This window comes from Mobula birostris, chromosome 31 (assembly GCF_030028105.1).
Source record: "Mobula birostris isolate sMobBir1 chromosome 31, sMobBir1.hap1, whole genome shotgun sequence".
In the NCBI taxonomy this organism is placed as follows: domain Eukaryota; kingdom Metazoa; phylum Chordata; class Chondrichthyes; order Myliobatiformes; family Myliobatidae; genus Mobula; species Mobula birostris.
The window spans coordinates 8,432,326-8,458,032 of NC_092400.1; the positions used below are offsets into that span (position 1 = coordinate 8,432,326).

The 25,707-nt window shown below is 42.1% G+C and overlaps 1 protein-coding gene across 1 annotated transcript in view; it reads right to left on the bottom strand.

Moving 5' to 3' along the window:
- Window positions 1–5,271: 5,271 nt before the first annotated feature.
- The window catches only part of nos1 (nitric oxide synthase 1 (neuronal)), a 69,759-nt gene continuing 49,323 nt past the window's right edge, over window positions 5,272–25,707 (bottom strand). Inside the window, 10 exon segments of the mRNA XM_072247531.1 lie at window positions 5,272–5,394; window positions 8,350–8,544; window positions 9,064–9,212; window positions 9,874–9,995; window positions 14,772–14,859; window positions 19,351–19,561; window positions 20,493–20,662; window positions 22,793–22,986; window positions 24,785–24,853; window positions 24,945–25,093. Of these exon segments, the coding sequence (XP_072103632.1) occupies window positions 5,272–5,394; window positions 8,350–8,544; window positions 9,064–9,212; window positions 9,874–9,995; window positions 14,772–14,859; window positions 19,351–19,561; window positions 20,493–20,662; window positions 22,793–22,986; window positions 24,785–24,853; window positions 24,945–25,093 (1,470 nt within the window).

Sequence of the window (25,707 nt, forward strand, 5' to 3'; positions counted from 1 at the left end):
CAAGCTCCGTCATGGGCAGAAATTACCAGGGACACAGATTTCAAAGATGTGCTCAAAGCTTCCATTAGGAAATGCACCATCCTCACTAACCCCTCGGAATCTCTGGGACACTTATCAGTCAAGGTAGAGAAGGTCCATTTGGGATACTATCGAGGACCTCAAAGAAATGCATCATGAGCACACAGAAATTCCTTGGAAGAATGAGACCACTTCATAGACTGCCCACCTACCCTCCATATCAGCCACAATCTGCCTGATCTGTGGAGAAGTCTGCAGGTCCCACATTGACATTGTTACCCAATGCAGAATCTACAAAACTAAAGTGGAGGTAAGTTATTTGATGCCAAAAGACGACCTAGGGAGAAGTAGATGCAATATAATTAGATGTTAGGAGACTTTTGTTAATTGACTAATAATAAATAGGCTGTTGACTTCGTTGAGAAACTCTGCACAGAAATTCCCTGATTGAAGATATATATCACCTTTATTCATGAGGAGCACTTTATTTTTTTTATATTTATTGAGATTCATCACAGAATAGCCCCTTCTGGCCCCCTGAGCTGTGCTGCCCAGCTACTCTAGCCTAATCACAGGACAATTCACAATGACCAATTAACAGGCCAACTGGTATGCCTTTGGACTGTGGGAGGAAACCGGAGCACTCGGAGGAAATTCCACATCTTCATGGGGGAACAAACTCCTTACGGACAGCGGTGGGAATTGAACCCAGGTCGCTGGTACCGCAAAGTGTTGTCCTAACCAGTACACCACCATGTTGTGTGCAATCCTAAATATAAAAGTCGCAGCTTATTCAAATAAAGCAATTCAAAACTTTCCTAGTCATCAACAATTTCCATAAAAGTCATTTCAATTTTCTTCAAATTAACTGTCTTCTTCAAGTAAGTTAATTTAATAAGTGCTATCTATTTTTACCTAATTGCAAATCCACCAGAACACTCTTCGAATAAATTTAAAATAATGAGGGCTGAAAGGACAGGAGACTTGACTTGTGCTATTCGACAATCAAACCATACTGAGAAGCAAGTTAAGTTCTGTGGAGGCAAAAGGTGTACATCAATGCGTCGGGTCTGGAGCAGGGTCTCAGCCCAGAATGTTGGCAATGCACCTTTTTCTCCACAGATACTGCTTAACCAGGTGATAGCGAGCATACGTTCTGACTGCTAGTGAAATTCTTCAAAGGTACAGGGTGAGAAGGGGACAAAAGTACTGCATAATGATAGGAAGTAATAAAAGAGTGGTGTACCTGATGTTGGAAATACCTCACTGTAAAACAGCTTAAGTTATAAACATTTGATCCTGTTTCTGATTACGTCATTAAGAGCTCACACATGTTGATGACTTCATTACATGACAAAATATGATAGAGAAATTAAATGATTATTAGGGTGAACCGTCACAGGAATTGGCCTGGAGGAATGCTACCCCAAAAAAGTAGGATCCAACATCAAGGGGCCCCATCATCCAGGCCATGCTCTCTTCTCAGGCAGGAGGTAGAAAAGCCTTCAACCCCACACCACCAGGTTCAGGAACAAATACTACCCTTCAGCCATCAGGCTCCTGAAACAGAGTGGATAACTTCACTCACCACAACACTGAACTGATTTCACAACCTACAGACTTTCTTCCAAGGACTCTATACTCACGTTTTCAGTATTATTTATTTAATTATTATTTGGGGGGTTTTTTTGCATTTGCACAGTCTGCCTTCTTTTGCACATTGGGTGTTTGTTAATCATTATTTATGTGGTAGTTTTTCATTGATTCTATTGTTTTTCTTTGTTCGACTATGAATGCTTGAAAGAAAATGAATCGCAGGGTAGTATATAGTAACATATGTGTACTTTGATAATCAATTTACTTTGAACTTTGGTTAACTTCCCAATAGGACTTCACTAGAAAACATCTTATGTGAGGATGGTGTTGCCACTTACAGAGGAGAGCAGCATGAGACAGATGTCAAGAAACCAAGCAGCGAATTCTTAAAAACCTCTTGACTGAAAAAATGGTGAGAATATGGTACTCTCCAACAGCTAGTGCCTGAGGAGCTAAATTTAAAGGCAAATAAACAGACATGGGAGGAGGCAGTAGAGAAATACTGTTGGCTGTGCAAAATGACTAAGTCTTGAGTGAACTACTGATTAATTGCATGGAGAAATGCACTATTATGCTGCACCACCTAGGGTTTCCATACTGCCACAGGCTTAAAGAGATCAGATTTTTTTTTCTTGTTTCATAATCAGAGAATAATAACATTTGATATCTTCGAAGTATGCAAACACCAGGACCACACTTCCACAAACAGGAAATCTGTATTTTTGTTAAGCCTCTTGCTACCTTTTAGGAGAGAGACGTACCAGGTTATACCCTGTATATGCTACTTGAATTTCAAAAAAAAAGGAAGTATTTCCTGTGGACCTTTAAAATATACATTTACTGAATAAACTTCATGGTGTTTTACAATGAACCCCATGCATGCTGGCTGTTGTTTTTTATTGCATGCAACAACTTTCTTGTCATAGCACAGACTGTTTGCTTGCTGGAGGCATTGCAAATAATCTAAAAGCAGCATATTAGCAAAAATTTGACCCAACAATAATCACCCCATGTAGCAAATTACAGAGCAATCTTCCTTTGTGTAAAAATATTGCAAGCTATGTTTCATAGAAGAAAAGAATTAAGCTTTTTTAAATCACTCTGGTGTGGCAGCCTCCTGTGGACTTTGATACGCAATGAAGTGTTCAGAATTGAACAAAACCTCTTTCAAAGGCCGTGGAGCATGTTGTCATGGGAATCTTCCCATCAAACACAGAACACCCTATGGAAGACAAAGAAAAATGTTGAATCAGTAGGACTATATAGAAGAAAATCTTTACAGATTTTATGTAACTGTAAGAAATTAAAACAGATGAGTTGTACTGGCTGTGGAGATTATACAATCAGCAGAATGTAGTGCAGACCTACATGGACTAAGGGTATATTTAGAGTGGAGGTTGATAGGTTCTTGGTGAGAAAGAGTGTCAGGGAGAAGGCAGGAGAATGGGGTTAAGAGGGATGATTGAGTACACGGTCGTGTAGCGGCTAGCGCAGTGACATCACGGTGCCAGTGACCCAGTTTTAATTTCTGCCGCTGTATGGAAGGAGTCTGCATGTTTTCTCCGTGACTGCATGGGTTTCCGCCTGCAGCTCCGGTTTCTTCCCACATTCCAAAAAAATGGACGTAATTGGGTGGTGCAGGCTCATACCGTGCTGTATCTCTAAATAATCCACAGTAAAGTAAAAATGAGCCATGATGGAATGGCGGAACAGACATGATGGGCCAAAAGTCCCAATTTTGCTCCTTTGCCTTATGGTCTGAACTGAAATAGGTTCCTTGACCATTAAACTAGGAAGAGCACAAAGAAGATTTAACAAGGATGCTGCCATGACTGGTGGACCTGAGTATTAGAGAGATGTTGGTCAGGTTAGTACTTCACCCCTTGGAGAGTAACTCACTTGTAGAAATATATTTAAACTTGAGGGGCTAAGACAGGGTCACTGTCTTTTTCCCAACTTAACATCAGAGGGCATATAAAAACTAGAGGTATAAGGTAGAGGCAAAGAAGTCAAAACAGAGATGAGGGGCATCTTCTTCATGCAGAGTGTGGTGTATATATGGAATGAGCTGCCAGAAAAATGAAATTAAGACAGATACAATAACAACTTTCAAAAGACATTTGTATAAGTAATTAAATAGGAGGGATATGTAGCCAAACAGGTCTAGTTTGGTGGGCTCCATGGTCATCATGAACATGTTGGGCTGTAGGACCTGCTTCAATGCTGTGTTACTCCAGGACTTGTTGAAGTCAGGCTTCAGATGAATCACTATTGGCCCATTAAAAGTTTCTCACATTTAACCTCATCAATTCTGACATATGTATTCAGCCTTCTCTCAAACTATCACTTCAACTGCTTCCTATGATGGAGGGCTAAACTCTCACCACTCTCTAGGTGAAGACATTACTTAGCTCTAACCCATATGCAGAAGAACTAATGCAGGCCATATCTATCACATGATCTAATGATTGCATTTCGATGGGGAGTGTCCTTCACACAGGCGTAGCCATTAGACAGATTATTTCTTGAAGTTCAACAGCTTGGGATGGATTTTAAATCTGACAAGCATGGACAAAACTGGTTCTGTGGATTAGTTATTGCGTTGGAACAATAGAGAACATCCATCTGATTAAGAAATAATTTCAAGACAATATATCTGCTAATTAAATTGGTGTGAAACTGGGAAAGGACTTTCTGGCATTGCATTTATTGGTTTAGCAATTACATTTACCAGTCCCACGCAAAATGCTGGTGGAACGCATTTTGTCCTGATGAAGGGTCTCAGCCCGAAACGTCGACTGTACATCTTCCTATAGATGCTGCCTGGCCTGCTGTGTTCCACCAGCATTTTGTGTGCGTTGCTTGAATTTCCAGCATCTGCAGATTTCCTTGTGTTTACATTTACCAGTCCATCCATTACCAACTTTGAACTCATTATTTTCTCAGATTCAACTGCCACGTTGATCTTTGCTTTTGATTTAAACCAAAACTAATTTTGCTTTTGGTCTAAATCCGATCTAAACTCATCTTGTTTTTGGCCTAAGCTGGTATGAGAAGATAATTCTTTCACCACAGGGTGGTAATTATTTGAAGTTCTTTACACGGAAGAGCCGTGGAGACATAATTGTGGGGAATACTCAAGATAGAAATCAAGAGCAACACCCACAAATTGCTGGAGGAACTCAGCAGGTCAGGCAGCATCTATGGAAAGGAATAAACTGTCAAGTTTCAGACCAAGACCCTTCATCAGAATTCAACAGATTTTGTGAATTTTAAGTGAATGAAAGGATAGTATAGGAAAGTGAGCAAAGGCAAGATACCAGCCATGATCTTTTGAATGGCAGACAGATTTAGTTTAAGAAGTCAACAGGGTCACTCCTACTAGAATTTCTTATGTTCATTTCCGCCTTGGGAATCAATGAAGCTCCTTAATCATATTTTCTATAATTTTATTTTACTGGTTTAATTCAAAAATGGACTAGTTTCTTCATTAATAATGCTCAATTCTGTATTTTAATATTATGAATAAGATGACTCATCTCTTTAATTTGAAACCAGGCCTAGGATGCTTCAAACAATTCTTCTCAGATGTAATAAACAATTCTTTAAAATTTCAACTTATTAATGTTGTAATTTCAGTTGTTAGTCTCCGCATACTTACTCATCTGAGTCTTTCTTGCTTTCCTCAATAAATGCGATGGATTCTGATCGAAGGCGGTTGGTAACTTCATAAGTACGAAGAGTGACACCAAATATGTCTTCATGGTAACGGTTTTCATCCTGGGGTATGAAAACAAGGCATAAGTAAACCATACTGCCAGTTAAGGATGCTGATCTGCTCCAGGCGAAGAACATCATGCAAGAGGCATGGTATCTTTTGTGATCACAGTGAAGTTGCCTTAGTGATACTGAAATCTCTAAGCAAAAACAATAATCAGGTCTGTCAATAAAATTACTAACAGATCAGTGACTATTTTAGGCACGGCAGATGCAGCACCAGGTGTACTAGGGCCACATGAGTGCTAAATGGCAAATACGCCCAACAGATCGGATCAAAGCTCTGCAGTCCTGTTACATTTGGTCACAATTTTTATGGACAATTGTGTACATCCTAATATACACAGTAAGAGTGGGAGCAGGACATTTGTCGTTCTCACCCTAGTAATGGACTCTGCATGGAAATTCTGCTTCCAGTTCTCCAGATAAGGAACATGATCACTAAACCCACTCATTGCAATGTCAGTAGATGTGGAGCTTTGACGGGGAAAGGTCAGAATAAAGTTAGTCCCATCTTTAGCTACTTTCAAAATTTAGTTTGAAGAGTGCCTAAATATTGTTTTTTATTTGAAAGCTTTTATTAGAGAAGAGGCTAGGCAGCATTCACGCCAGGACAACCGGACTCAAAAACAGTTACTTCCCCCAAGCCGTCAGGTTGACCAACACCTCCGCCCACGATCCCACCCCGCTACCACTACACCCACATCAGCCACTTTATCACTTCCTGTCAGACTACCCAATGTTCAGCTACTCCTCCAACTAGCATCACTTTCTATACATGAATCAGTTTATGAATCTTGTGAAATTACAGCCACACTTAACAGTTACTTGTACATTCTGTCTTATATTTATATGTATTGTGTTTTTTATGCTTATTGTGTTTTGCTTGCTGCACTGAATCCAGATTAACAATTGCCTTGGTCTCCTTTACACTTGTGTACTGACAAATGACAATAAACTTTCTTAAATCTATATGTTCAGGATATTAAAAATATTCCAAAAACTGAGAGCTTTGATAGAAGACAAAGATGAGATCATGGTCTGACTGTCTGTCCATGTTCCCCAACCAGGTTCTGGGTGGGGCTTGTTGTGATCTGATTATATTATACAAAAGGCCTTGGCACTGCTGAGAGCCTGATTGATCAAGTCCGGGATGCCGTCTGTCATATGTAGCTGTGAAGAACAGAGCAATGGAGAATCCGAATGATGAATGTGGGTATGGGGCAAAATCTGGGCTGGTATTCATTTGCCTAGAAATATATCCTCATCAACGTAACATAATGCGTTCAGAATCATAGCGTCATAGGGAGATTCGGCACAGAAACAGACCCATCAGCCCACTAAGTCCCTGCCAGCCTTCAACCACACATTTACACAGATCGTACATTAATCCCAGTTTTTAAGATTCTCCCCATGTTCTCATCCACTACAGCCCAGACTCTGTCACTCGCCTACACACTAGTGAGGAACAGACCTGGGATTTAGGAGGAAGAATGTACAAACTCTACACAGAGAGCACCTCTGTATCTCTACAGGCTGTGCCACTGTGTCACCCGAGCAGTGCTGGCATTTTTGTGCTCGACCTTCACAGTTCCTTCCACTGGCATCAATGAAGTGATTTGAAGAGACAGGGTACCATTCTCATTACCACGATATAGCTTATGTACCACTGCCATTGGCAGATGATTTATTTGCCAAAACTTACTTTATGCAATATTTCATTTATACAGTATGGCACATTCATTAATAATCATTTACTGCTGTTTTATTTGCAAACAAGATTTACATTATGTCAACAAAGCAGCTGTTTTTCCCCCAAGTATTCTACAAGCTATGAGCTTGAGGATTTTACACAGGGCCCGGCCTCTCGGTGTCCACTGGTAGATTGATCCTAAACTTGTAGAAGTGAGACATGCACTTTAGGCAATTTTGATAACAAAGGATCAGTACACCGTATGCATTGTTGTTTTCCAGTTGATGTCTTTAAATCAAAATCTATTTACCAACAGGTAGGGATAACATTTCCCTTGGTACTATTCAGAGAGGAGAATGGAGAAATCTTGCTTTTCTCCCCATAATTTATCAGCAATTCAATAGAGTCATGAGGGATATAGAGAGGGTGAATGCAAACAACGTGTTTCCCAGAGGGCATTGGTAATAGATGAGAGGTGAAAGATTTAAAAGGGGCTTGAGGGGCAATTTCTTCAAGCGAAGGGTGATGCATATCTGGAACGTGCCAGAAGAAATAGTTGAAGCAGGTACAAAATGCCCGTGATAAGGATGCCCCCATGTCGGCTACCCCGCAGAGTGTTATATGACCAGCTACATCATGGTCGACGCTCAGCTGGAAGGCCGAAGAAGCACTATAAGGATCAGATGAAGAATGCTTTAAGGAAGTGCAAGATCAGACCCGAGGACCTGGAGGAGGTTGCTGCTGCCATACCACTTGGCGACAGCTGTGTAGGGACGGGGTTCGTATTCTGGAGGTGGAAAGAACCACCAGAAGACAGCAGATGAGAGCCAGGAGAAATGCAGCCATAGTTGCCCCACTACCACCACCACTACCACATATCCATGTCCCACCTGCAATAGAGCTTGTGGGTCCAGGATAGGACTGGATAGTCATCAAAGATCTCACCGTTAAAGGAGTGGACGTTGTCATCGGATTTCGATGGACAACCAAAGAAATGACATTTGGGTAAATAATAGATAGAAGGGGTTTAGAGGAATATAGGCAAATGAGACTACCATGGCATAAAGGTCAATATAGACAAATTAGATGAAAGGGCTTGTTTCCATACTATCTCACTCTATTTCTCAATGACTCTTATCAAAAACAGCTCCTGCTAACTTGTGTGTAGATCAACTGCTGAGTAAATCAACGATACAAATGAACTCTAAAAGTAATGCATTGGAAGGTAAATGCTTCAAGGTTATCTGTCATGTTTTAATCCCTACCCGCAGCTTGCTGATAAAGATCCCAGCATCTTCAAGCGATATCTTTCCATGCTGTGTGAGAATGTGCTGAATTGTCTTCAGAACATCTCCTGCCATCGTAACATCGCCACAGACATATATGTGCCCTCCTTGGTCTTGCAGCAATTTGAATATCTTTTCAGATAGTTGTTCACGTAAAATGTCTTGCACATATTTCTGAAATCAGACAAATTCTTCAATATATTTATTACTAATAAACACTAATTGAAGATTTCAAATTTGCAACAGCACTAAGTCCTTGGAAAATCTGGCAAGTTATTGCAAAGCACCATGCTCTTCTGTCATTTCTTTATCTTAGTGAAAATTTCTATTTAAAGTTCAAAAGCCTTAAAATAAACCACACATTCCATTTGCAATATTATATTTGCAAACTTTTACATTTTGCCAGTGCCAGGGCTGCTCCACCATGGATTTTTTGGCTGCTCTGTAAAGTCAGCCAGTTTGCCAGGCAGGAATATATCATTAAAAAAATGACACATCTTGCAAGACATTAAAAACTTCCTCATGTCCCAGAAACCTAATTCAGCACTTTCAGCGGTTCAGTGGCTTCTCAGGGAAACTCTTTTTTTCTTTAAAGACTGAAAATTAATATATATTGTTACTAAAGGTAAGCATGTTCAAAAAAAAAAGGACACTGAAACCTAAACAAAGACCCACGTTAAGCCATCCAAATACCTTTGGTCTTTCTGGTTCACGGGAGTAAGCTGTGTAGAGCTCTTGAAATACACCTTTGTTTTTTACATCAATAGTCTCCCCTCGATAGATGTGGTCAATCTTTGACTGTCGGCAGCCAAACAGAAGTGTCATGGGACATGCCCTCACTCCTAAAATAACAAAAATAAAGAAGCAAACTTTCTTGAGAAAATGTTAAAGTAATCCTGACATCTGGGGGAGACAGATATCCTTTGCCTTTTGATTTTCTTGTAATACAATATTAGGAGCTTGCAAGTTGACCCAACAAGTTGTTCACCCTCATTTTATACCAGTAGCAAAGCCAATAACACTATTGCCAAGTTGAATGTATTTCTCACTGATGAGAGTGGAGGAAGTATGCAGAGTGAAGATAAGATTGTACAGAAAAGGTAAGTCTGAGGGAAGTGGTTTAATATGGAGTCAGGTTGGCACCAAAGTCTGGATCGAATTAAATGATGATTGGAGGAGATCACTAACATGTAGAGGAATTGGTGGGCTTCATAAAGTCGGGACCTTCCTCCCTTTCTTTGCCTTTTTCCCCCCATCAATCACCTCAGCAAGTTTAAAATCAGAAATCAGGTTTATTATCACTGACATAAGTAGTGAAATTTGTTGTTTTGTGACAGTAGTACCGCGCAGCACAGAAAAAAAATTACTATAAGTTGCAATAAATTGTGTGAAAAAATGGAACAATGAGGCAAATAGTTTATTAAATCACACTCATTGAACTATTAACCTCTGATGAGCAGAGACTAGCAGCTCCTTTCTTTAAGGTGCTTTTTGATGACCTACCTTTGTATTCAGCATCATACAAACGCTGCTGCCAGAAGCTTCTGAAGGGAGCAATTCCAGTTCCTGGTCCAATTAAGATGCAAGGAACCGACGGATCTTCTGGTAACCTGAAAGATGGCGCGCTGCATCCAAATACACACAATGGATTAACGTAGGCCTCCGCCACTGGGTGCAGTGACTGCTCAGATTTAATTCCTTAATGATATTTTGACTAATGACTCGAAATTTGTAGTATCGTACCTCCACAGTTTTTGGTCATTTCAAGATTGTTCCTTTATAATGGGCGTTAGCAACCTTTTTTATGCCATGGACCAATACCATGTCATATTTATATGTGGGTATATTTAAGGTGGAAGTTGATAGTGCCCTGATCAGTCAGGGCATCAAAGGATATGGCAAGAAGGCATGTGTATGGGTTGAGTGGGATCCAAGATCAGCCATGATGGAATGGCAGAGCAGACTCGATGGGCTGAATGACCTAATTCTGTTTCTATGTCTTATTGTCCAATACCATTAAGCAAGAGACAGTTCTGGTCACCGAATTATAGGAAAGATGTCAATAAAATTGAGAGAGTACAGAGGAGATTTACTAAAATGTTGCCTGGGTTTCACCTCCTAAGTTACAGAGAAAGGCTGAACAAGTTAGGTCTTTATTCTTTGGAATATAGATGGTTGAGGGGGGACTTGATAGAGGTATTTAAAATTATGAGGCGGCTAGATAGAGTTGACGTGGATAGGCTTTTTCCATTGAGAGTGGGGGAGATTCAAACAAGAGGACATGAGTTGAAATTTAAAGGGCAAAAATTTAGGGGTAACATGAGGGGGAAATTTTTTACTCAGAGAGTGGTAGCTGTGTGGAACGAGCTTCCAGCAGAAGGGGTTGAGGCAGCTTCGATGTTGTTGTTTAAAGTTAAATTGGATAGATATATGGACAGGAAAGGAATGGAGGGTTATGGGCTGAGCGCCGGTCGGTCAGACTAGGTGAGAGTAAGTGTTCGGCACGGACTAGAAGGGCCGAGATGGCCTGTTTCCATGCTGTAATTGTTATATGGTTGTATGTTATAAGAGGTCCTTGGACCACAGGATGGGAACCCCTGCTTTATAAGGTTAGGAGTCAGCTGAGTGAAAGTCACATGACAGCTGGTAGAAGAGCTGCCTCAAAGTGCCGGAGACGCAGGTTCAGTCCTGACCTCTGACGCTGTCTGCAGGCTCCCTCTGACACCATGTGGGGTTTCCTCTGGGCAATCCTGGTTCCTGCCACATCTCAAAGATATGCAAGTTAGTAGGTTAATTGGCTTCTGGTAAATTGCTCATAGTGTGTAAGTGAAGGGTAATGGATGAGAGTGTGAGAAAAGAAGATGCAATTAATGTAGGATCAGTATAAATGAGCTGATAATTGGTACAGGTTCGGTAGGTCAAAGTCCCTGTTTGGTGCTGTTTTTCTCTATGGCTCTATGAGAGTCTTTCATACAGTAGCTATTCCCTTCTTTCAAAAACCTTAAAGCCTTGGTTATTTGCTTCCTTTTGTATCCTGTCTGACTAAAATAAGAGAGAGTAAAGTCACAACCAATATAACTTGTGTGCAGCAATGGAAGGTGTAAAGGAGCATGAATTCAGGTACCATGGTTCATTAACACTTCTGCACAATTCTGATTTGATGGAGACGGACGTGAGAGTACGGAGGAACATCTGGAAAACTTCTGAAATGCCCGCTTCGCTGCCGCTGCTACTGTGTGGTAACCGGAATCTCCGGAGCAGAAGGCCCCGAAATCCTCGGCTTTGCATGTTTCAGCGGCCGGGGAGAGGTTGAAGGTGCTCGGCAGAGGATGGCGCTCGGGAGGCTGGTCGGAAGCTGAAAGTTTTCGGACGGATGGACTCAGTGTCGGCTGTTGTTGGCTTATGGCAGGGAGTTTCTCCCTTTTGCCGCCTGCTGTCGGGGACTCGGGAGTTGATCGACTCGGGGACTTTTGAGACTTTATTTACCATGCCCATGGTCTGTTCTTCATCAAATTATGGTATTGCTTTGCACTGCTGTAACTATATGTTATAATTATGTGGTTCTGTCAGTGTTAGTCTTTGGTTTGTCCTGTCTTCTGTGATATCACTCCGGAGAAACATTGTATCATTTCTTAATGCATGTATGCATTTCTAAATGACAATAAAAGAGGACTGAGTGTTCTCATAATCTAATCCAATAGCATTAGGAAGTAGTGGCAATGCTAGAAAAATAGTCCCATTTATCAACCAAAGTGCAATTGTCAATAATATCCTTCAACAATAAATACAGATTAAATAATTCTTCGTAAGCAGACACTACCTAGTCTCGTTTTGTTTTAAAATGACATGTCCTGGTCAGATTCACAAGGAACCAATCAGCAAGTAACCTTTAGTTCTTTAGTAAATTTCGCCTAGACTGCTGTTGTGCTTTGCTTTCAACGCTGCATTGGTGTCTTCCCTCACTCAGCATAAATTTTCGGGCTTCATTGCACAGTTGTAATTGGGACTAATGAACGTAAATGAGTTAAGAGAAGTTTGATGTAAGTGTGGTCTGGAAGTGTCATTAATCACTTCCCCCTTTTGTTGCACTGATCATGAAAACTTAGTCATAGAACACTGCAGCACAGAAACAGGCACTGTAGTCCATCTGGTCTGTGCCAAACCATTAATCTGCTAAGTCCCATCAACCTACACTGGGACCAATGTCCTCCACACCCCTGCTATCTATGTACCTATCCAAGTTTCTCTTAAATGGTGAAATCGACTTTGCATCCACCACCTATACTGGCAGCTCGTGCCACACTCGCCACCCTCTGACTGAAGCATGTTCCCCTTAAGCATTTCACCTTTCACCCTTAACCTATGACCTCTAATTCTAGTCTCAACCAACCGCAGTGGAAAAAGCCTGCTTGCATTTACCCTATCTATACCTTTCATAATTTTGAATACCTCCATCAAATCTCCCCCTGAGTCTTCTGCATTCTAGGGAATAAAGACCCAATTTATTCAACTTTTCCCTATAATTCAGCTCAAGTCCCAGCAACATCCTTGTAAATTTTCTCTTTCATTCTTATTTACATTTTTCCTGTAGATTGGTGACCAAAACTAGACACAGCACTTCAAATTAGGCTTCACCAAGTCTTATACAATTTCAAAATTACATCCCAACTCCAGTACCCAATACACTAGTTTATGAAGGCCAATATGCCATAAGTTTTTTTTATGACATCTTAAAGTTCCATGCTACATTGAATCGACACTTCACATCCACAGGACAGTTAGGTTCCAGAGAAGGGAAATCATTTTCTACAATTAACTAGGAACGTACAGAATGGGCTCGATTGCCTGATATACTGTTTGCCAGCCATTCAAGAGCTGTAATCATTCTCAAAATCTACACTTCCTTGCCATCTACACTTCATGCTAAACCTCTAGTAGAACTTGCTCATCTTTTGTGCTATGAACTGGCATGGCATTGACCTCATCAGACAAGCTGAAAATCATGTGAAAAGCCTTCACCTGCTGATGATGTCCTCTTACCATCGATTTCTCTACTGATTACAGGAGGTATTTTGGGCTAAGTGATTTATAAAACAAATAATAAAAGAGCACTAATTTGATTTGATCAAGGTTTTAAATTAAGGGCACGGGTAAATTGAACAAATTTGTGTAGACCTGCAGCAACCTCACTCCCATCTGTTCAACTGGCTCATTTCTACATCAATGAGTTTCAAAGCAGAATCACGCTCTGGCAGAGTTTAATGATGGTAGAGAAATAGAGCAAAATTAAATAAGGTATAATACTGATGCCTTGATTATAACCAGTTGTTTTAAGGATACACTTTTAATTCATGAATAGAAATAAAAAATCTTACTAGTCAGATTGGAAACCACACTGTTTCAAGTCCTTTAGCACAACAAAGAGTCCATGGTAGAGAGGATGGGGAACTGAGAGGTTCCTACAAAAGTGTGTAAATTGTAAGCCTTGGCTCTTTGAAAGTCTATTTCGTGATCACCTTTTTATGTGATTAAAAGTGGCAAACAGTGAGATCTTGGACAATCTGACTATAAAACTAAATGTAATCCTGTATGGTTTAATGGCATTTCATACCAAAAGTTCATCCAGTCATCCTTCCATCCAGCACATTAAAGCATCTTCTTAATGAATTGATATCTTTACTACTGTGTGAGAAAGTTAAAAAAAAACCCTTTCAACTGCAATTATTAATTTCTCAAGTTCATGGGAGCTGTTGCAAAAGTCACTCAGAGAACAAATAATGACATAAGGTCAAAGCCATTACTATAATCAGCAGCACTAATTTCAAGCCCTCCACTCATGGGAAGGGCATACTTTACGCCATTAAATGTATCAGTGCATCAGGCTGCTTTTTACGAGGACAATGGAGGTTCACAGGTGGATTTCAGTAAGGCAGGCCATTGCCTGCCCATTCCTCCCCCCACCATTCTATCCCCAGGCCTGCACTGAGACAGAAGTCTCCCTTCAGTCTGAGTGTGCTAACTGCTCACGTGTAGCGAAGGCTGGGTGATCCGACTCAGACACTGTAGGAGGTACAGCTGGATCAATGAGGGGCAGGGCAAATGGGCAGCTTCCCAACACAACCCCCCCCCCCCACCCGCCCATTACGAAAAGCCCACAGGTACTCACAGTTACTCCCCATAACTCACTATGCTTCAGACAGTCTGGCCCCATGACTGGGTCCAGTAACCAGGGAGAATTTGGGTGAAGAAACAGACTGTGCATTATATGCACACACAAACAGAAGAAGGGCTGATCCACTTTCCTGGAAAGTCTTTTCAAAGTTCGTACCAGAATTGGCCCTATCACTCAACACTTCAGAGATGTCAAATTTTTTCTCTCTCTTTCTCGGAAATCTAATTACCCTCTGACAAAGCATGGCACCACTTCATCCTGGTCTATCCGGTTCAGCCAGGAGGAGCAGACCCCATGGTGTAATGTTCCTTCACCATCTGTGGAAATAAAGACAACAGCTCCTTGTCAGGAATGCACTTGCCAAGAAATTGAAGCACACGTTGCACCTGCTTTTGTAAACAAATGGTGCATTATGTCTGTTATACTTGTTCCTCAATGCACGTGCACTCATCTCCCGCAAGTCTTACCTTTTGGCGCTTCTGGTGCTTCTCACCCGAGTGCGCCCATCATTTCTCTTACATAATTTGCATATGTAATATCACCATCAGCATGTGTTGCCCCTATTCACAGGCCCACGAAAACTTGAAATAAAAATGGCAAGCAGCCACCTGAAGCTGAATGCAGATTAAACTGCACCACTAACTTCCCACTTGCAGGAGGGTCTAGGATCTAAGGGCACACTCTCAGAATAAAGGGACGACTCCTGCCGGGGTCGTCTGCTGTGTCCGCTGCTCCTGATACAGCTTCCTCTACACTGGTGAGACCCCTTGTAGACCAGGAGACTGCTTCCTCGAGCACCTCTGCACCATTTGCCATAGGCGGGACTTCCCAGTGGCCGAACTTATTAATTCTGATTCTCTTTCCCACTCCGATGTGTTGATCCATGTCCCCCTCTTGACCCACGATGAGGCCACCCTCAGGGTGAAGGAGCAACGCCTTACATTCCTCTGGGTACCTTCCAACCTGATGTCATGAATACTGATTTCTCCTTCTGCTGAACAAAAAAATCCCCTCCTTCCTCTATTCCCCACCCTGACCTTTTGCTCCTTCTCACCTGCCTTGGGTCCCCTCCTCCTCCTCTTTCTCCTATTGTCCACTCTCCTACCCTATCAGATTCTTTCTTCTCTGGCCCTTGACCTTTCCCACCCACTTGGCTTCACCTATCACCTTCCAGCTGGCCTCATTCCCCTCCCCCCACCTTTTTTACTCTGGCATCTTCCCCCTTCCTTCTCGGTCCTGAAGAAGAGTCTCGGCCAAAACGTTGCTGTTTACTCTTTTCTGTAGACCTGACCTGCTGGGTTCCTCCAGCATTTTGTTTGTGTTGCTCATCTCCCTTTAAATCTGTGTTTGATGAGAAATTTCTTCAGCCAGAGAGTGGTGAATTCTCATAATGGATCCTAAACTGAGCTGATGTGCTTGGGTTGGTTTTATGGTGTCTTTCTGCCATACACGGTGGATATTCCATTTCTTTAGTAAAGGGAATGTGTAAATGTGTATAAGTTGTTTGTAAGCTACAAGGCACTTTGCGGTACAGTAGATATTTCTGTTTATTTAGTAATATGATTGTAATTACATTCTGGGGTACATCATATCTTAATTCAGTTCTAGTCTTAAGTTAATTTTGTGGATAATTAAAGATGGAATGTCCTGGTGCCTAATAAAACAGGGCCCTTTGCTCTCGGTAGGAGAGGGGGATCGGGGTGGCAGGAGTTCGCACAGGACAAGTACAAGCACAGAAATATTTTCTGTCCCCCTCTGATCTACCTCACCTCTATGACAGTCTTGATCTATTGCATCCTGACACCACTTAGAAACACTGACTGGCTTCCCTGCAGGTGTGAAAGTTGCGGTATGGCAAAGGTTAACATAATGTCCAGGCAAAGAAAGACTGCATATAGAGTGTAGACAGCCCAGGCAAGAAAGGTTTTTTGAAGAGCGGAGTTTCTCTTCTATACAGCAGGAGACAGGAGCCATTTTGGCTCTCTGAGATTAGGTAAGAAGGTAACGGAAAGATTCAAGAAACTCACGCCAACTAAAAGACAATTACTTTACTAACTTCAAAAATCATTGGTTATTAGATTGTAGTTTCCATTGACTTTTAGATTGATCTTGCAAGTCAGGAATTCAAGCATACATAGTTTACCAATTTGTCAATATCTGGTCAGTTCTGTATAAACATGGCATTCCTCTGTTCAGACTTCAGAACAGCGAGGTGACAGGGGCCATGCTGTTCTCCTTGTGCACAACTAAAATGAAATATCATCGAAGAATGAGTGTGAGTGTTCCGAGTCCAGTTAATTAGCAATGAAAATTACTTGGGGGGGGGGTTCCACCGAGATGGTTAACCCTTGACTTTGCCATATAGGAGAAAGTAATTCAGCCCTGGTAGCTGATCATTTCTAAATCCTAGGCTGCTCATATCTAAGCAAAGGACTGATTCTGCAACTGGAACACAAATTACCTCCTGTGTGGAGTAGTCAATCTATGCCAACACCACAGTTGCTGACATAGAGAAGCTGCAGCTTTAAAAAAAAAGGCTGTCCTGAACCGGGTTGGATCCCATGGGAGTAAATAAAGGCATCCGTTAGTCTTGCAAGACCATGGATCTGCGCCTGGAAAGTCTTCACTCACCAGGGCGCAGGCCTGGTTAAGGTTGTACGGAAGACCAGCAGTTGCCCATCCTGCAAGTCTCCCCTCTCCACGACACCAATGTTGTCCAAGGGAAGGGCATTAGGACCCATACAGCTTGGCACCAGTGTTGTCGCAGAGCAATCTGTGATTAAGTGACTTGCTCAGGGACACAACACGTTCTCTCGGCTGGGGCTCAAACTCACGACCTTCAGGTCGCTAGTCCAAAGCCTTAACCACTTGGCCACATGCCCCCATGGGAGTACAAGAAGAAGAAGTTGCCCCAGACAGAGTCAAATCCCACGGGAGCCACAGGAAGAAGAAGTTGCCCTGGACCGGAACTGATCCTGCAAAAGTATGTTAAAAGAGAAAATTGGTTTCCCTGGACTGGGTCAGATCCCGCCAAGAGCAGGAAAGAGCAACATTTTCAGTACGCTGGATGAACTCAGTAGGTCAGGCAGCATCAGTTAGAAATGATGAGTTCATCCAGTGTACTGGAAGTGTTGCTTTGATCACAGCATCTGCAGATTATTTTGTGATTAAGAGCAGAAAAGAAAAAGGGGAGTGCCCTGGATCAGGTCAGATCCCACAGGAGTATGGTAGTTAAAACAAAAGGAATTCTGAAATGTGTATTCGTGTCAACATGCATGTGTGTGTCTTGACTGATTGTGTGTGTGAATGGTGGTGTGAAAGTCCCCTGTCCCTGACTTCTAGAAGCATGCATGTTCATACATTATGGACCAGAAAACGTTAAATATGTTGGGTACTGGGTGGAGTGGATTAAGTGAGTGTTTGCAGAAATGCTGTTCGAGGAAGGAAAATGTGAGAGCACTGCAGGGAGACCTGCATTTGTCCAACGTAGATGTGAAATTCAGAAACGATTAGCTGAATCCCACAACAAGGGCAGAAGAATTGAACAAAGGTTGAAGATGGAAAAGACACAGAAAGACAGGCAAAGGATAGTAGTATCTTCCTCGGTGTATGAAACTGCCGTGTGGCAGTCTGGCTGGTAGCCACCAAGCACACCAAAGCAGATTATTCTGTACCCTCAGCTTTCATCCACTCTCCACCCTACTCTGCAGCATTTTCATTACTAAATCAACAATCACTGCCCAGATTAGGGAATGCTAAATGCCAGCGGAATGTCGAATGCAGCAAGTTTTGCCTTTTTGCCAAATCGCAACATGTAACATCTTGGGAAAGAGATGTAACATTTTGAGGTTTGGTAGCAAATAACCCAACAGGAAACATTGTATAAAAACCTAAATTTAGGTGGTGCCTTTCCATACACAAATCACTTTTTCACTTACTGTTTCGATTAACAGTAGATTCCAGTACACAAGGAATATCGTGAGCTATAGATTACAACTCAATGGTTTTAATCTTTCCTGTCTTTAGTGTTCTGCTCTAATCTCTATCAAATTGGCTGCTTTTGAAGCTGTCTTTCATGCTCATTCATAATCCACGCTGGGAATCATGTGAACCTGGACCATCCCCACAGCAACCAAGACCAGAAGATGTAGGAGCAAAATTAGGCCATTTAGCCCAACAACCATTCCATCTTGGCTGATTTATTATCCCTCCCAACCCTCTTCTCCTGCCTTCTCCCTGTAGCCTTGATTACCTTCATGAATCGGAAATCCATCAACCTCTGTTTTAGGTGCACGCAATGACTTGGCCTCCACAGCCACCTGTGGCAATGAATTTCACAGTTTCACCATCTGGCTAAATAATTTCCTCATCCTCTGGATGCCCTTCTGATCTGAGGCTGTGCTCTCTGGTCCTGGGCTCTCCCACTGCGTCTCCACTCCCACTCTATCTAGACCTTTCAATCGTCAATAGGTTTCATTGAGATCTCCCTTCATTCTTCTAAACTCCAGTGAGTAGTGGCCCAGAGTCACCAAACCCTCCTTGTACTTTAACCCTTTCATTCCCAGGATCATTCTCTTCTGGACCTTCTCCAAAGCCAGCACATTCTTTTTCAGATAAGGGGACTAAAGCCACTCACGATACTCCAAGAGCGGTCTGACCAATGCCTTATAAAGCTGCGGTATAACTTTGCACCCAATTGCCACAGTTTACCCCATTTTTCGGACATAACATTCATACACCTCCTGAACTTGCAAAGCACAGCATTGTGGCATTGATGAATACGCCTCTCCCGCTTTTGATGAAAGTACCTCTTGTGCGATATGAAACCACGGCCACGGTGAGGTGGATCTCATCTGGATACATGTCAGGGGATGAGCTGATCGAGTAATATCGAGGCTGTAGCAGGGGAAGTTGGGTAAGTAGCAACGTGGCTGGGACTTGCACTGAAGAAAACTCCTCCAGCACCTCCACTATGGTTGGGTTATTGTACCACTTCCACTCCTCATAATCCTGCAAGCCCTGTCAATGGAAGACATGTCCCTTATCAAACCTTCTCTGCAGGTGGAGAGGGCTTCAAATTAAGATTATTGAACAGTCTAAGATGAGATCTAAAGTCATCACTGTACGGAAAATGATCAAAAAACTAAATTTGCTGGAGTTGTGAGACAAAAAAATTGCAAAACAGTTTGTAAACGGGAGTAATAGTAGACACATTGCATTTATGTCTTTGGACTATGCTGATTGCTAGTCAGCACCATGGCAGTACCAAAGTCTGATTTTATTAGGTGAGGATTAGCACGGTAGCATACTGGTTAACACAACAGTTTACAGTACAAGCGGCCTGGCTTCAACTACCAGTGCTGCCAGTAAGGAGATCATATGTTCTCCCTGAAACTGCATGGTTTCTTCTTGCTGCTCCAGTTATCTCCCAAGGTCCAAAGATATACTGGTTGGTAGGTTAACTGATCATTGTAAATTGTCCCGTGATTAGGCTGGGATTAAATCGAGGGGCCAGACAGGCCTGTTACATGCTGATTCTTAATTAATTAATTTCAAGGGTAAAGAAATGAGAATGTAATCAAATTCTTCTAATCCAGCACAGCAATTAGGATTAGTACAGTTGGATTGATCTAGATTACTCAGATGAAGGTAAAGAGAAATCCCGTGGCCAATTTTGAACATCATTCACTGGCAAGTTATGCATGTATCTTTCAAAAGATAAATGGATTTTAATTGCTTAAAAGTTGTGCACAATATGCAGGTTTTCCTGCCGGTGCAAATTTCATAGTGCTTACAGGAAGACCGATGGTCTATTGGTCATTGCTGGGAGTTACCACTAGATGTATTTTGACTGGTAGGAGCTGGCTTTATGCGACGCAACAGATACACCAACCAGCATTTTACAAAATCAATGTTAATGAATTCAAATTATAAAATCGAAAGGACTTACTTTACTGAGAACTTCAAGCCGTTTCTTCTGCTGGTCATCTTTTGCCAGGAGAGCAAACTGCTGCAGGAGGAGCGGGGTTGGGGGAGTTGTGATATCCAGATAATACTTAAAGACCTCGAAGATGGTGGAAGGTGGAATGCGCGTATCATCACACCAGTTACTAATAACACCTGTGTGGACAAAAGATTTTTTCCTTCTGTTTCACAAGCCGCAAATGTGAATTTTCCACCCTCACTATGGATCCAGGATACAGAAGTGGATGATTTTCTATTCTCAGCTTCATATGTAAAGGGAATCAGTTCAGAATTCCTGGAAGGATCGAGCCCATGGCTGGTGACAAAAAGGAGGAGCGTAGCTGCACTTGTAAACCCAATACCTTTTTCAACTGTTGCTGCAGAACAGCTGGCCCGAGGCCTCACAGACTAGTGGATGAGCAAGTAATTATGTTCCAAAATTCTGCAGCTTCAGCGCCCTTGCACCACTGGGATAAGCAAAGACCGCCAATCAACGAAACGTTCGCCCTCCCTCCAGAGGTCTGAAAAGAGTAACTCTCACCCCAACTTCATTACAGCCCATCTAGATCTGCTCCAAGATCTCAACATGTATCGGAGAAAGTGATTTAACGTACTCATGACCTTCTACAGCTGCGTAGTGGAGAGCATCTTAATGTGCTGCATCACTGTGTGACATGGAACTGCACTGTGGCGGACAGGGGGGCTCTCTATCAGGTAATTAAAACAGGTCAAGTGCATCACCAGCACCAGACTACCCGCCATCAATGACGTAGATACAGAAAAGTGCCGGGAAAAAAAAAGTCCAGCAATATCATGAAGGATCGCACCCACCCTGCTTATGGACAATTTGTCCCATTCCCATCAGGTCAGAGGTTACTTGGCAATCACACCAGGACCACAAGACTCAAAAACAGTTACCTCCCCCAAGCCATTGAGCTAATCAGCATCTCCGCCCCCCCCCCCAATTCCCACCACCCATCACCTAGCATCACTTTATGTACATACAACCAGTCTGTGTATATAACAGTTACTTTGCATTGTGTCTTGTAGGATTGCTTTTATTGTGTTTTTTGTGTTTTACTTTGTGCTCTTTATGCTTACTGTATTATTTTATGCTGCATTGGATCCAGAGGATCAATCATTTCGTTACCTTTTATACTTGTGCACTGAAGAATGACAATAAGCGAGCTTGAATCTTGCATTTGAAAAACAGCTTGTACTCACTTGGGTACTGAGCAATATTTCAGGCCAGTGAGATCTTATCTAAGTTTAAATGGAGGCATTTTAAGTGGCAGACACAGAAATGTCCTTGGCCGTAGTCCCTGTACTTCAGTGCTTACGCCACTACAATACGGGCATACACAGCAGCATTAGGCTCATCTCCCGTTTCTTCAAGAATATCTGCAGGAGGACCTACTTTGGTTCCTACCAGGAGAATCTCCAAATGTACTTAACAGAACTCTGCTCCCCAGAGCATGTACCTGAACTTAGGGGTTGGAATGGGAGAGCTGGAATTCTTTTGGTCTAGTACTCGCTTTGATATATCTTGTGAGATCCTGAAATTGCCTGCTGTACTGCTGAATGACACGGGGGTTCTCATGCATGGCAGAGAGTACTGGAAGGAATATCCTGCCACACTTGAAGTGGCACCATGAGTAGGTCTCCTGTTTCCCTTCTCCCCACCCTTCGGACCACAGGAGCTCTCTAACGCTAGCAAAATGTAACCTACATAGCAGAAGTTATTAAAAGTATAGGATGGCACAATTGGCATAACTAGATTAGCTAGTGCTTCTCTGTTTTAATGACCTGGGTTCAGTCCTGACTTCCAGTGCTGGCTGTGAGTAGTTTGCACATTCTCCCTGTGTCCATCTGGGATTCTCCTGGGTGCTCCCACATCCTAATCTCATGTGGCTTTGGAAAGTTAGCTGGTCATTGTAAATTGCCCTGAGTATGTAGCTGAGTGGTGGAACTTGTGGTACAACTGAGTATGTAGCTGAGTGCTGGGAATGTGAAAAGAGTAAAATGGAATTAATATAAAATTATTATAAAAGGGTGGTTAATGGTCAGCTCAGATTCGTTAGGCTAAAGGGTCTGTTTCTGTGCTGGATGGCTCCAATACTCTATCAGGAGTGATGAAGAGATGCATACCCTAATGTTGCCCAAAATAATCTTTTAAGTCCAATTGCTCTTACAAGTTCATGTAATTTTTTCTGATATCTTCACAAAGTTTACGTCCAGACAAGTAGGAATTTTCCATTAAATCCCTGACGCATGTTTCAGAAGTACCTAAAGCTGTAGTTTTCTCCTCCAAAAACTCAACCTTTATGACCTGATTTGCAGGAGGTGCATCTTCTAATCGGTCAATCAAGGCGTTGACCAGATCCTCATGGTTGCCAGGAAAAACTCCAAGATGGTCACCAGGCTGGTAGTTTAATTCTGCCAGCTTGTCTGTGTGTATCTGTAGTAGTATTGTGGAACGGCTAAACAGAAAGACAGAGTAAAGATTCAAACATCCGGATTTGAAAAAAAAAACACTAAACTTATATTCCTGTTTGCTCTTTATCATCTTTTCCAAAAGATTGTACCTCGACAGGATGCACAACTTCCTCATTACAACTTTGCTCAATACTATAATACTACTTGTCCATTTGTCCTTTCCTGGAGGTTATCCATGTTGTGATAAGTTTCTTTCCATGAATTCATGTGATGAATATTTCAGCATCATTCTAAACCAAGGAAGGTCACTTCAGCCTCTTGTAAATTAATCTATTTTATTTGAAGTAATGAAGACACTGCTTCAGTCTTTGCTGCTTAATCTCACTCTTCAAAACCTAGGGGTATCAAGACCAAGAGGGGATAGGTTTGAAGTGAGAGGAAGGAGTTTTAAAGGAGATCTGAGGGATAGGTTTTTATACCAGAGTGTTTGATATCTTGAAAATGCTGCCAGACAAGGTGATGGAATCAGATAGAGTTAGCATATTTAAGAGGCAGTTAGACAGGTTCTTAAATAGATTAGGCACAAGAGGTACAACTCTAATGTGGGCAAGTGTAACTAGTATAGGTTGGTATAGATATGGAGGGCCGCAGGGTCCTTTTCTGCCAGCTCCATGACTCTAACGGTGGAGTGCAGGACTGGCTGAGTGGCTGACCGAGGGATTGGTTTGCTTGCAGTTGATGCTTTTCTAGAGGATGGACATTTGGTTCAGGTGCTGGAGGGGGACTTGGCCCATGGATATTTATCCCAGAAAAGCCTTATGAAAGGGGGGATGGTTTTGAAAGTTGGTTTATTAAGGGAAGTTGGTGGGTGGGCAGATGGGAGTAGGCAGGCTGGTGTGGAGCATGGTGTACCTTCTCCTACACAGGAGGGAAAAGATACCCAGGCTAGGACACACAAACCTCTGAGCGTAGAGCAAGCTACACCTTCCTTCAGAACATTGCTGTGATCCGCCCATCATATGCTGGACAGTACATTCTGTAGGCAGTGTATGACGTTGCTTATTCTCTGAGTATTTATACCCCTGTAAGTTCTGCGAAACAGCCACCATTATTTCTGAGGATACAGTGAAAGGTGGGAAGAATTCCCAGTAGTGACTGAGCACAGGATGGCATGGTTAGCACTGGAACACTGCACAGCACATTTCCCACGACATACAAACCTAGTCAACTCTGCAGGGAAATAGACCTCTTTATCTTGGACAACTGGTGCCTCTCGGTCATGAAATTGCACTCTCATCCCACAACACTGTGGATTCCTGTTCCACTTCTGGGCCTTAAGCTCTTGATCTAAGTTAGCAAACAGAAAGTTGTGCATGCTGCATAGCTACAGTGTTTGGGAAAATAAGATGGAATCATAAACTGAATTCTCTCTTGGGTAGCTGGGAATGGTGTTACAACAGTATTCCAGGAGTAAGTACTCGGAGATACCCAGTCCAATTTCACCCATTAACATCACTGCATTAAATTATCTACTCATTAAATCACAGATGATTCTGGAAACATGAATGAAAAACTTAAGTGTAAATTCTGTCTACTGAAACAGTGACTTCCCTGTAACCAATGTACTTCCCCGGCTGTGTCTTTATTTAAGGAATACTGAGGATTTAAAAGATCTACATTAATACAAGCTCTAGCTTCCAGTTCATAAAAGCAATATAATCCCTTACTCAGTGAGAATAGCAAGGCAGCAATTACCTAATGCTTTAATTTGAAGGACTGGATGCCATGTAATTATTTTTTTTTCCCTTCTGAAGTCACACCAATGAAGCAAAAGTGCAGTACCTGGATTTAGGATTTTGCAAGTTGCGTCGGGATAACAGTCTTGCAGCCGAAACTTTCTTTTTGTGAATGCTATAGAGAGCTTTGCCGGAAGGGGGAGAAAGATCAAAAGATTAGTAACGACAATCAAAAGAATGCTTAAAAGTGTGCAAATTAATTTCACTAACATATACCTTGTGTGAGATCAGGTGCGGTGACTTGGTAAGTCAGACGAAACTTTGCCCTCTTCCAGCTGCGATCATTACTGATTAAGGAGTCATTGGCTTTTTCAATATTGACGTCATCCCCCACGCAGAATACATCACACGCTGCCTGGAAACAGTATAGTTATAATTTTGTATGTGCATTCATCTGCACAATGAGTTAGTTCACAGAATCTCAAGGAAATTGTATTTTTTTGGGAGGATACAGTTGCTTTTTGCTTTCCAACCCTCTTCTCTCTGTCTTCCTTTAAGATGCTCATCAGAGCCGTAATCTACCTCTTGGTCAGATGCCCTAATCTCTTGTTATGTTACCCCCCACAAGAGGGGTTAAAGAAGGCACCATTGCCAAACTGGAAAACCCATCCCTGAACAGAGGAGGTGGGATACGACAACACCTATCAACTACTTAGTATCTCCACAACACTTCACACCTCCTTTCATGCAAAGGTAAGACTAATGACCATCTCATTACCTCTATGACTCTTATCAACCCTTGTGTAATTGATATATCTTTAAACGACTCACAGAGTTTATAAGCGGGAGAACAACCCACCATGGATCAGAACTGAAGAAGCCTCTCAGATGATTGGCAGAACGTCTTCTAGACAACACCACGAGTCCAGTTACCTTGACTTACTACTGCTTGATATACAATGACCTGGATGACTGAGAACCTTCATAGACATACCCACACATCCAGTTTCTGCTTAATTTTGTTCCTGG